Source organism: Pogonomyrmex barbatus, unplaced genomic scaffold (genome assembly GCF_055798465.1).
Source record: "Pogonomyrmex barbatus isolate J1 unplaced genomic scaffold, ASM5579846v1 scaffold6, whole genome shotgun sequence".
In the NCBI taxonomy this organism is placed as follows: Eukaryota; Metazoa; Arthropoda; class Insecta; order Hymenoptera; family Formicidae; genus Pogonomyrmex; species Pogonomyrmex barbatus.
This window is the reverse complement of record NW_028297160.1, coordinates 1,209,870-1,222,977: the sequence shown is the minus strand read 5'-3', so window position 1 is coordinate 1,222,977 and position 13,108 is coordinate 1,209,870. Positions and strand designations below refer to the sequence as shown.

General features: G+C 28.2%; 1 protein-coding gene across 2 annotated transcripts in view; it reads left to right on the top strand.

The window, feature by feature from the left end:
* rudimentary (carbamoyl-phosphate synthetase 2, aspartate transcarbamylase, and dihydroorotase rudimentary) overlaps window positions 1-12,959 on the top strand; it is a 42,552-nt gene extending 29,593 nt beyond the window's left edge. The window contains exons 23-27 of one of the 2 annotated variants that reach the window (XM_089082328.1): window positions 3,065-3,135; window positions 3,485-3,663; window positions 5,879-6,083; window positions 7,916-8,144; window positions 9,233-12,959. In XM_089082328.1, the coding sequence (XP_088938454.1) occupies window positions 3,065-3,135; window positions 3,485-3,663; window positions 5,879-6,083; window positions 7,916-8,113 (653 nt within the window). In that variant the 3' untranslated portion in view covers window positions 8,114-8,144; window positions 9,233-12,959. Of the gene's footprint in view, window positions 1-3,064; window positions 3,136-3,484; window positions 3,664-5,878; window positions 6,084-7,915 lie in introns of both variants that reach the window. The other variant, XM_089082327.1, reaches the window with a different exon arrangement.
* Window positions 12,960-13,108: the final 149 nt, after the last annotated feature.

The following is a 13,108-nucleotide window of genomic DNA, read 5'->3' as shown; positions in this document are numbered from 1 at the left end:
TATGATATAACATCATGATGAAAATAAACTACAAAATAAAATATATTTCACTGTAAAGTTCTTTTTATTTTAATTAAATTAGAAGTTGGCGCCAGTTCTTAATATCACATCTTTTATACGAATATAAAATTTAGTACTAAAAAAGACTTTCGTAGATGGAAATTTTTGTATAAAATTCTTTCTTTTACATAAATAAGAAAAGGGGCGCGTGAACTTAGCATTATTTTTTATCTTTTTTAAAAGATAATTTTGTTAGGATATCATTCATTTCTTTAGTAACTAGCTAAATAATATCTATTATTTAGCATATTTGAAATATTTTTATATATACTAGAAATTATATTTTTATATATACTAGAAATAACATACAATCAGTAATTATTTTTTAATAATAAAGTAATTTTTTTAATAATCTTTTATAAAAAAAAACACAAATACATTTTTTGCTCCTCTAGACTTTTTTTTTAATTTGCGCATCATCAATCCATTAGTTATCTTTTACATTTTATTTTTACATATACTTGTATAACTTCAATAGATGATGAAAAATGACATTCATTATCTTATAAAATTGTTCCCCACCGATATTGTAGTTGTTGGTACTGCACGCAAATTAAATTGATCTATTTTTATTAATTTATTATTTTGTTCTGAAAATAATTGTAAATGAATGATAAGTATTTCTCGTGTCAATATTAATTCATTTTTAAATATTGTATCTTTCCGTGTGTGTGTGTGTGTGTGTGTGTGTGTGTGTGTGTGTGTGTGTGTGTGTGTGTGTGTGTGTGTGTGTGTGTGTGTGTGTGTGTGTGTGTGTGTGTGTGTGTGTGTGTGTGTGTGTGTGTGTGTAATTTTTATATAGGTCATGAGAGTGATACCACCCGAAAAAATAATATTTAATTATATATTACAGTATTACTTACTATTACATGTGACACGTTATATCTTCTTTTTTATTAATACATACAACTTCACACGAAAGACATCTGTCAAAGACATAAAAAAAATGAGCGCTGCAAGAGCTGTCATACACAGACATTCACTAGCGCTTCTTGCGACAGAAAAAAGAAAGTCACGGACAACCAGGACGTTTTTTAAAATTTATCAATTTGAACTCTGCTTTGCGATATCTCAGTCTGTAGAACACGAAAAAAAAAATAATAAAAACACCTTAGATAATCAAGTATGATATAACATATTGAGCGAACTAATGCATTGCATGTGTTGCTATATATTTGCCATATATTTGCTGATATAGAAATAGGATACATAACGAATACAACAATATACCTGCTTATGGATGCAATTAGTTGATGAAATTTTAAAAGAAAACGGTCAACAATAGTAGTATGTTATATTATCAGCAATATATTAACAATGTCACCAACAAATGATTAATCATTTCATCTTGAGTTTCATGATGAAAACATGACGGCAACAAAACATATATAATGATTTCCATCCGTTGTCATATATATGTTTTCAAACATGAAGATTTTTAATTGTAATTCAATGCTAATAAAATGTTGATAATATGAAATGTCACACGTTTACGGCAATTTTTCAGCAAAAAGACATATAGTTTTCGAGATTTATATACAAGTAAATATTCATTTCTAATTACATTTACAAATATACATATATTATCCTAAGCAACTGATGTATGTACATTGCAACTTTATACTAATCATATTACACATAATATAGTAAAATAAAATAAAAAATAAAATAGAAATATGAATAAAAATTAACAACATTCCCTGATTAATTAATACAATTTTGATTAAATGGTAATATAGTTATATTAGAAGCGTTTTTGAAACAGATTGTTGTCTTGAAATCTGTTTAAAAATTTCTTCTGATATAATTTTATTGCTATTTTGTTAAAAAATGATATTTCTGAACATACGTTGTTGTTTCAAAAATAATAAGTTTATATATTCTCTATTACCTCTTGAACATTGTCGGTGTTGTTTCGAAATATTTACAATGCACAATTCTAGTAAAAATTATGGACAGAATCGGACAGAAATGGATATGATTTCTATCGGCTAAACTGTAAATTGTTGATTTTATCTATATACAGACAGCTAACAGAAACTGATAGAAATCTTGTCTGTTTCTGTCCGTCATTTTTACCAGGGAAACTGGCACAGAATATTTAGTAGGCATATTATCAATATATGCAGCATTCGTTATTTGGCATATGTTGCCGTCATGTTGTTATTAATATGCTGTTGAATATGGGTAGCATACCGATAATGACGAGTTGCTTTCAAGTTGTCGTGCCAATTTGCTATCAACATATTGGTAATTGCGGATGACAAATTGATAACACGAGTTGTCGTTAAGTTGTGAATAGTAGATTTATGCTGACATATTGCCATCGATTTGTCATTATTAAAATTATCATTCCATTGACATAATGCTGTCTCACCTTGTCCTTGAGTTTGTTTAAATTAGTTGTTGCAATGACTTTCGGCTATATGACAGCAAATTTGAAACATTTTGCTATCTGGGACTTTTCTTATATAATTTGATACTCAGCTATCGATTAAGCATAGTTAGAACTTAATCGATGCAATCGTTGCTGAGATATGAAAATGTAGACCGAGTTCATCCCAGAGTCTCGCGTAAAGAGAGCCATGGGCGTCACGCCGCCGTTCTATGCGAACTTCGTTACGCGTGAACTTGGCGTCGAGACACCACTCGTGTTTTTTGATTACAAATATTGCAATTAGTTAACATAGAACAATCAATGAAAATGACATATTAAGTTGTATATACAAATATATCAAATAATTATTTCTGTATCAATTAGCATTAAATTTATGTTAAGTTTTTGCAATTATAATAATGTATTATTACTTAATTTCTATTGCGTATATGCCATAATTGATTAATACAATAAATTTAACTACTATATTTTTCTGTTGTTATGTTATGATAACAAGCTATGCTTGATTTCTGCATGCTAATTTCCACTATCATTACATTTTATTGTATCATAAGCAGAATTAAACTTAAGTACGATATTCAACAATTATTGAATTACTGCTTTTAGATTCAATAACAATTATGGCTGGATACGCAGATGTGATTGTACTTAGACATTCAGAACCAGGTGCGGTAGCTGTAAGTATTAATCTTAAAGAAAACTATTTATTTTATAATATATTGATGATAATGTTTTTTAAATGATAAAAGTGATAAAAGTATTAAGTTTAAATGATAAAAGTGATAAAAGTATTATTTCTATTATTTTGGATTTTTTTAAAGTTTTATTTTTATTATTTTATAAATTGGAAATTTACTTATTTAATTTTTTGCAAAAGTAAACAATGTAAGTGATAATTATTGTGGATTTTTTGCACTTTTGCAATTTGCTCGAAAATTTCGTCTCTTTAATAATTGAATAATATAATGCACTTTTAATTTTTTAAATATATGTTCTAACTCTACGTATTAATGAGAGTCTTTTTAGAGGGCAGCGCTACATTGTAGGAAACCAATGTTGAATGCTGGTGATGGAGTTGGCGAACATCCGACGCAAGCATTGTTGGATATATTCTCTATTAGAGATGAATTCGGAACCGTGAATGGTCTTACAATTACCATGGTAGGAGATTTAAAACATGGCAGAACCGTGCACTCTCTTGCAAGGTTAGTGCAATAAAAAGTCAGTTCAAAATAATAAAAAAAAGATGCAAAAGATACGAAAATAGTTTAAGTTTATGAACTTTGCAATGTACAAATGCTATAGTTTTTGAATAGTAAATTTTAATTTTAAAAAATTAGCAAATTCACATACATTTACATATACAGCATTTTAATTTTAAATTTAGATATATCTCTTTAAAAAACACAATATTAATTATGATTGTGCCGAATGTACAATGTTCTTATCGTTGTATTATCAACAATATTATTTACATATTATCAATATTACATATTATTAAAATATGAATGTGAAAATAAATTTGTGCACTATTATATCTCTATTATTGACGTGTTTAGATATTTTTATTGAAAACAAGTCTGTTTTAAATCTGATTTAAAAGTTAAGATCGTACATAGTAAAATAAAACTTTACATTTATAAAAGCAAGGTAAGAATTGACTAAGAGTTTTTAGCACAGATGACAGTGCGCAATTATATTTGTTAAAATCGATCAATGTATAAAAAAATTGAATGTTATGTATTAATCCAATTTTTATTGATTGATTTTAAATATAACTGATAAATACAGTTACACCATCATCTGCGCTAGAATCTTATTAATCTTTTTGTAATTGTTATACATATATTTTTAATTTTAAGAATTCTCGTTTGTACATTTAAAATATATATATGAGGGTAGTCTGAAAAGTTTTGAGCCTTAACATGAAGATGACGTTACTCGTCAAAATCATTTTAGTACTACAATAGTATATGCTTTGAAAGATTTTGTGAAAATTTCAGCCATTTTGGACGCTCAGTTGTTGTTTGACAGCCGTTTGTGTCAATCGATGTCAGTGTTTTTGTAAAAATGGAAAAAATTGAATATCATGCCGTGATTAAATTCTTATATTTGAAAGGCAATACTCCTGCGCAAATTAAAATCGAATTGGACGCTGTTTATGGGGACTCTGCCCCAACATTTGCCACCGTAAAAAAATAGGTAGCTGAATTTAAACATGGTCGTACCAGCTTGGCTGATGAGCGTTCGGGACGGCAAAAAACTGCGACAATCGCTGATAACATCGAAAATGTTCAAATGGTACTGGACGTCGAATCAAGATAGCAGAGGCTATGGGCATATCGAAAGAACGCGTTTGTCATATATTAACTGAAGAATTGGATATGCGCAAGCTATCCGCGCGTTGGGTGCCGCGCTTGCTCACTTTGGACCAAAAACGAATTCGAATGAACATTTCCAAGGCCCTGTTGAAGCGGTTCAAACGAAACGAGTCAAATTTTTTGCGTCGATTCATAATTGTAGATGATAATTGTAGATGAAACTTGGATCCACCACTACACTCTAGAGACAAAAAAACAGTCAAAACAGTGGACTGCAAAGGGTGAACCTGCTCCGAAAAAGATGAAGACGGTTCCATCAGCTGGGAAGGTAATGGCGACTGTTTTTTGGAATAGTCACGGAATTGTGTGTATCGACTATCTTGAAAAAGATAAAACAATAACGGGAGCGTATTACGCATTATTACTTGATAAGCTGAAGGCAGAAATTGCAAAAAACGGCCGTATTTGAAGAAGAAGAAAGTGCTGTTCCATCAAGACAACGCACCTGCTCACACTTCGGCGGTCGCCATGGCCAAAATTTACGAACTGCACTTCGAATTGGTTGATCACCCACCGTATTCACCAGATCTGGCCCCCAGCGACTTTTTCCTGTTTCCTAAGCTTAAAGTTTCGCTTGGAGGACAGAGATTTTCATCGAACAAGAAGGTCATCGCATACGTAAACGCCTATTTTGCGGAACAAGACGCCAACTACTATTTGGAGGGGTTAAAGAGATAGAGTATCGATGGGAAAAGTGTATCTACTTAAAAGGAGATTATGTTGAAAAATAAAACTATATTTGACCGAAAAAATACTTGTTTCTATGTTAGGCTCAAAACTTTTTAGACTACCCTCGTATTAAGACACGTGATATTTTTAATTCAGAATAAAAGTAGATGAAAATACATAATAATTAAAATAATTTTAAATTATAATAATTTTAAATTATACAAGTTCTTCGCTCAATTCGTATTTTGTAAACATAATTTTAAACGTTGAAATTAATTTTGCTATGAGGAAACAATCAAATTGTCACAATTGAAGCAATTTAATGATTAGAATGTTTTCCTTTAATATGCATTATTGAATTTTGATATAGGATGTTGACCTTGTACAACGTAGAACTTCGCTATGTTAGTCCACCTGGCCTCGGCATGCCGGATCATATTGTTAATTTTGTTGCTGAGCGTCATATTCCACAAGAGAGGTTTACAACTCTGGAAGAAGTTCTGCCTGACACTGATGTGCTTTATATGACGCGAATACAACGTGAACGGTTTGCTACACAAGAGGAATATCATAAGGTAGGTCTTTTTGAGTTTTTGTTATTCGATCATTGAATTTATAGAAAAGCCCTTTTACCGTTTTATACACTTATTTTGCTTTTTGCTATTACTCTTTTTTTTTATTTGAAAGTACAGATTATCATTTAACTTATTGTAAATAAATAAATGAATATTTATATAAAATTATATAAAATTATTAAAGTTATTAATTGCATCACTATTGTTTAAAATTCTATTTATTTCTTTAGCATTTTCTAAATAATTAAATTAATTTTATGTAAATAATTCAATATTGTATTATAATATCCCAAAGCAAAATGTAATATCCCAAGCAAAACAAAAGTACAAATTACGAGATTATGCTACGTTATGCCGGCAAGAATCGAGTAGCAATCCAATATGGACTGCTGTAACAGATATTGCCAACAAAAATGCAGCACATATCGAGCAAGCTCTGCATCATAACATGCTACAAAAATGTTGAAAATGTTGAAATATTGTAAATATTGAACAAAGCTTGTCGTCATAAATACATCAGAATTCAAGCATTTTGTGTTGTCACAATATTTAACAGAAAATATTCCAAAATTTAATATGATATGCCGTCAGGACATGTTGCAAAAATGTAGTAAAAAATCTGGCATATCTATTCCATCACACTGTGACAGCAGAAATGCGGCAAGGATGCAATACGATGTGTGATGTCAGATACTGGCAGCAGAAACGCAGCAGAAATCGAACACAGTGCCGTCATGACGGCAAAATTGCGGCAGGTATACAATTTGCTTTATCAATTGTTGTAGACAAAAAGGTAGCAAAAATCAAACATAATATGCTATCACGTCGTGGCGGCAAAATTGTAACAGAAATCGAATAGAGCCTGCTGGCATAATTTACCAGCAAATTGGCAACAGAAATCGTATAAAACTCTGCGTCTGTCACTAAATATAATAATTAGAAAACTATCGCTAGATTGCGTTTCTCGCAAGCAAAATTTATCAAGCTTTCTATATAAGCGAAATTATCCAAATTTAAACATGCATTTATTATTTATGTATTTTTATACATGCGTTTGATGCAAGACATAATTGTCCAACAAGGTAGTTAACGAAGTGTAGTACCTGGGAAATAATACATTATATAAAATGTACAATGTTTGGTACATTATTTGATACGTTATATAAAAATCAAAAGAATCATGATATAACTTATATCTTTAAAAAGCTTTTTATAACTTATTTGTGCTGTAAAAAATATATTAATTTTATCATTAATAAAATAATTAAAAATTATTTTAAAATAAGAGGTAGAAAAAATAATAGACATTATTTTTCAAAATTTTTTAGTAATAATAATGTCACAATTTAAATATTTACGAAATAGAATTTGCTCGATTTCTGTAATTAATTTGCCAACAAGTTATGTTAGTAGGTCCTATTCGATTTCTGCTGCGTTTTTGCCGACACAGTTAATAAAGCAGATTGCGCAATATACCTGCCGCAATTTTGCCGTCACGTCGTGACGGCACACTATACTCGATTTCTGCTGTCAGTATCTGATATGGCAAACTTTGCACTTGCACGATATCTGCTATATATATATATATATATATATATATATATATATATATATCTGCTGCCACAATGAGATAGCAAGCTCGATTCTTATCGCATTTTCATTATTGTTCTATGATGAGAAGGTGTGCTGCAAAAAACTAAGCTTAATTGGGAAGCAGCAGCTTGAAATCTGCGAAGCAGCAGATCATGATCGGATCTACTGGCACAATGTTGGCATACTGCTGGCATTTTTCTATCTGGGATTGTATTAAAAATTTGCTATATGTATGACAGATGTGTGGACACTTCATAATCACCCCGCAGCTGATGTCTCGAGCGAAAAGGAGGATGGCAGTAATGCATCCTCTTCCACGTATCTTTGAAATCAGTACGGAATTCGACACCGACCCACGAGCAGCTTACTTCCGACAAGCAGAAAATGGTGTTTATGTGCGCATGGCATTACTAGCTATGGTTCTTGGACGCATTTAATCGGATCGTGGCCATTCGTCTCTGGATCAAGGCATTTATTGAAGGAGGTCAATCACGCATGCCAAGGAAAACATATTCTCGCCATTTCTATCAGACTGTGATGTGATTCGCAAGAGTCAAATCGAATACTTTCCTGACATTCCAAAATTAACCGCGACGAGTATAGTAATCAGATTTATAAAAAAAAGTACAAACAAAGTATAAAAAAAATATTACGGAGATACTTTTAATAGACTATAGACTAAAATTTCTTTTGTTTTCTGACAAACTTTTCTCGAAACTTTCCACTACTTAATTTTTTTTAACTTTTAGAGATTTTTATTAAAGTATCATTTCATATGTGAATTTTAATGAAGTTTTAAAGAAAAATTTATATCGCAATAGAATTTTTTGACAGTTATTTTTAAAGTAATTTATTTACTTTTAATGTAAAGTTTTAATTTTTGTGGTATATAAATTTCAAATACTCGAGATATCGCAGATGAGAAATGTCCAAATTTAATTCCGAAAAGCAATTAATTATTTTGTATTTATACATTATTTTTTAATTTTACTAATATTAATAATAAATTTTAATTTTTTTGTACTGATGATCAAATAATTTACACATATTTTAACGCCTATGTAACGCATAATATTTATATAAACATATATAAATGTTTATTTATAACAAATTTAAAACAAAATTTCTAATTTTTAATGTTTGTAAAGTTGATTTATTTATAATTTTGTAAAAAAATGTGCAAATATTTGTATTAAGTCTTTTCAGTATTATCGCTATACTAATTGCGATTATATTACAAAGTAATTATTGCAAAAATTTTTTTGAAAAATCTTTTGACAGTACAATTTTATTTAGTTCTGTAGATGTAACAATTAATTTAGATCTAATGTTTCTGAGAAATATTTGTGTGTACTCTCTAAAAACTATTTTGGTTTTATTGTGAATTGTTATAGACTATAAAAAAGTTTCCTTTTGTATCTAAAGAAGAGCTCAGAATGATGACATAAAACTGAAATTTTGTGAAACTTTTATGAACGTTTTTAGACGTTTTTAGATCAGAAATGGGATAAAAATACATTTCATAATTTGAGAATTTAAAAAGATTTATTTTTTAGATTCTATATGTTATCTGGAAAGATATGAAGACGAATGATAATAGAAATTGAAGTGTATATTTGTGCTGTACAATATGATGCGGACTGATGACAGAAATTGAATAAAATATGTCGAACAGGCTTACGCGATTTTTTATGACAATCTGTTTCTGTTATATCAGCAGATTCTGTTAGTAAAATATGAGCTTAATATGGATACAGATGATACCGAACTTGTTGTAATTTTGAGCGAGTATGGAAATGCGAGTATACAAATTTGTTGATATTGCGGACAATTTGCTTAATAGATACGAAATATATTATATTATCTTGTAATTGATTAGATTTTTATATTACAAATATTACGTTTGTAAATCAATATTTCAAGTACAAACGCCGATATTTAACTGACGTTGAAAATATTTTTAATAAAATGTAAAATATTTACAAATATACACACACACACACACACATATATATATATCAATACACTCATATTCACTTAACGCGCGCGTGCACGCACATACATATACATCATGCATGCACATAGCATATAAATAAAACATTTATACTTATAAGTATAATTATCTATGATTTACTATATAATTTGTTAATTAGAATTACACAATGTTTTTATAATATTTTCTTAGTATTTTCAACATTTTATGTTGACGTATATGTTTAAATTATCTTAATTATATAATCATGAATATAGTTATTACATGTGATTCGATATATTTGCACAATAGAATGTATTTGTTGTAATGTGATTATACAATGTAATACCCGAGATTAGATCCGTAAAATTTCAAACTGATTAGAGCCTGTTATATATTATGTTTTACATTTTTTATTAAAGGCATAAGTACTCAACGAAGAACTCCGCGGTAGCGATGTACCATCGCAGTGAAAAATAGAAATTCATACATCCTTGTCATTCATCTTATTCTTGTCCTTGTTCATCTTTATACAAGTGACATGCGGACAACGAAATTGTTTATAATGATTATTTTCGTTATTGTATGCTTAATCGTGCAGATATGACTTGTCTCATACTTACCAGATTTGTAAAAATGGGCAGCAGCTAAAATTATCGTTGAACATTATATGTGAAAGCATTTTTTCCACTTCTTTCAACAGCTGTGTGTTTTCTGCCTGAACAGGCTTCATTTCACGTACCTTACAGCTATTTATTGACTATCAGGAAGGGAAAGGATAGCAGTCACCCATTTTCACAGTGTGTGAAGTGCCATATTAGGTATTATTAAAAGCCATATTAGGTATTATTTTAGTCAAATATCTCTTTATTTGCAAAACTACCGTCATAAACTTTATTGTGTCATTTCTCGCCTATGACGTCACGATTCCAATATGGCCGCGGTGACTACTCCGGGGCCTTAAATATAAGAATCTTTCCTATCGTTTTACATATACATTACATCCAAAAGCAAAACGATAATATATGTGTGGTATATATAAGTTGGTTATTATACTATAAATAGTATACTTTGTGATTAAGTTTAATTGGTAAATTATACATTGCAAAATGGATTGACAAATTATAAATGGATAAACAGATTAATAATAATAAACAAAAATTAAAACTATTGTTTTTAAATAAAGATATTTTAATTATATTATTATTTGGTACACTGATATATATATCAAGATACCTATTGCAAGATCACAGATGTTCGTTTAATTATGATAATTTAAACAATACTTTTGACGGAAAATCGATAATATACTTTTGATTGTTATATGAATATACAATCTTTTCCAATTTTAATATCTGAAAAAATTCTCTTTGTAATATAGATATTATTAAAGAAAAAATATGAAAAGAAGTTTTATATTTTTTGTGAAATTGTGAATAAATTTATTATCTCCTGATTGTAAGAATTTTTTTCAATCTGTGTATTGTGATATAAGAAAAAAATAATTTTGGATTATTAAAAGATCAATATTTATTAAAATAGTCCAATAGATTATTTTCGCTTATTATCAGCCATTTCTTGCGAGTACATTATATATTTTACGTCAAAATCATCTATAACAGTGATAAAATTATAACAGATATTTTTTTCAGAGAAACATTTCAAATACATAAAACATTTCTTTTAAGAATTAAAAATATTGTAATATTTTATTCGCCAATAACAAACTCATATGTTTTCAATTCCATATAAAAAAATTATATAGAACTGAAAATATTTTTTATATAATTTTTTACTATTGATATATTATTATTTAAATAAGCAAAATATAGGTATAAATATTTTTAGATCACAGTTAAATTTAATATAAAACTTATTGTTTTTGGTTTTTATAAAAGGTTGTAATTAAAAAATTTTTTACAACTGTGAACATTGAATTTGTTATATTATAGAGTTATATGACAATAAAGATATTGCACAATTGCATAATCAGCAATATTTGAAATATACTATAATAATATCGATATTATTATATAATTATATTAATATATATTCTACTTTATCTATAAAATTTTCATATAATTGAATTTAATATATTGATAATCATAATATCTAAAAAATTATATATGTCTCTGAAATTTTATGCATTTTTTCAGCAGTTATTGAGCAATTATGTTAATTTTTGCCTAATAATTGAGAAGTAAACGAAGATTCCAATGCAAACAAAGATATAACGCTTTTTCTGCAGTTATTGCACACAAAAAATATGCAAAACTTATTTACTGAATGAAAACAGGACGATAAATGGAGATTGAATTGATTAATAGTAAAAACTTCTTAACTGGATCTACGCATCTGTACTTTATCAGAAAATTTCATGATTAAATAAAACTATTAAATTCCTTCTCTCAAATATAATATAATACTGCGAAGGAAATGGATATAATATTATTATATTTGAGAGAATGCAGTAATATTAAATAATTGGAAATGGATATCTAGAAAAAGACTGCATATATTTCTATGAGGGACAAACTTTTACATTTTACATTTTAGATTAAATATGACTGTTGTTGCGTCCATGTAATACAATTCTTAAAAACGAATGGAATCAATCTGTTAATTGAATATAAGTGTAAATCGATCTTCTGGATAATCGCAGTTATTGATAAATGGACGTCTTAGAATTAAATTTGTCTTTTAAATGAACGTCTATATGAAAAGGCTAAATAAAATTTTTATTTGTGTATTTTCCTAAACAGTATTTCCTTTTTATTTCGCGAATGAATCTTACTACGCATGAAAGCCTATAGCATACGTGATTCATTTTTAATCATAAATACTATTCTATTAATTTGTTATTATAAAAATCATATACTTTAGAATAGAATTTTATAGAACAATTATTGAACATAAAATTTTTTATAATTTTTTATATTTATGTACAGTTATCTCTCTCTTTCTCTCTCTCTCTCTCTCTCTCTCTCTCTCTCTCTCTCTCTCTCTTCAGATCTAACATTAATTGCGATTGTAACTATTTTATACAGATTCAACTATAATAACTATATAAATAACAATTTGTAAATCAATAAAAAATATATAAATGTACAAATTCTAAATGTTTTTTTGAATCGTTTTATTTTAATTTTTATTTAAATTTGTTTTGCATCTGTTCAATCTATATTTTAACTTTATTAGAAATTGAATTTTTATAGAGGAAAAAAAGAACATAACAAACTGATACTCAAGTAACATGTAATGATAGGATCAAAATGATTTTATTCTGAAATTTTAATTAATTATTGAAAGATGATAAAGTTTCAATCAAAGTGACATCATCTCGATTTCATCGTGACAATCATGTATTACTTGGGTTGTAATTGACAAACTGTTATACACATCATGTTTTCTCTAATGTATAATATTTAAGAACCTGCATCGAAACACAAAGAATGTTATT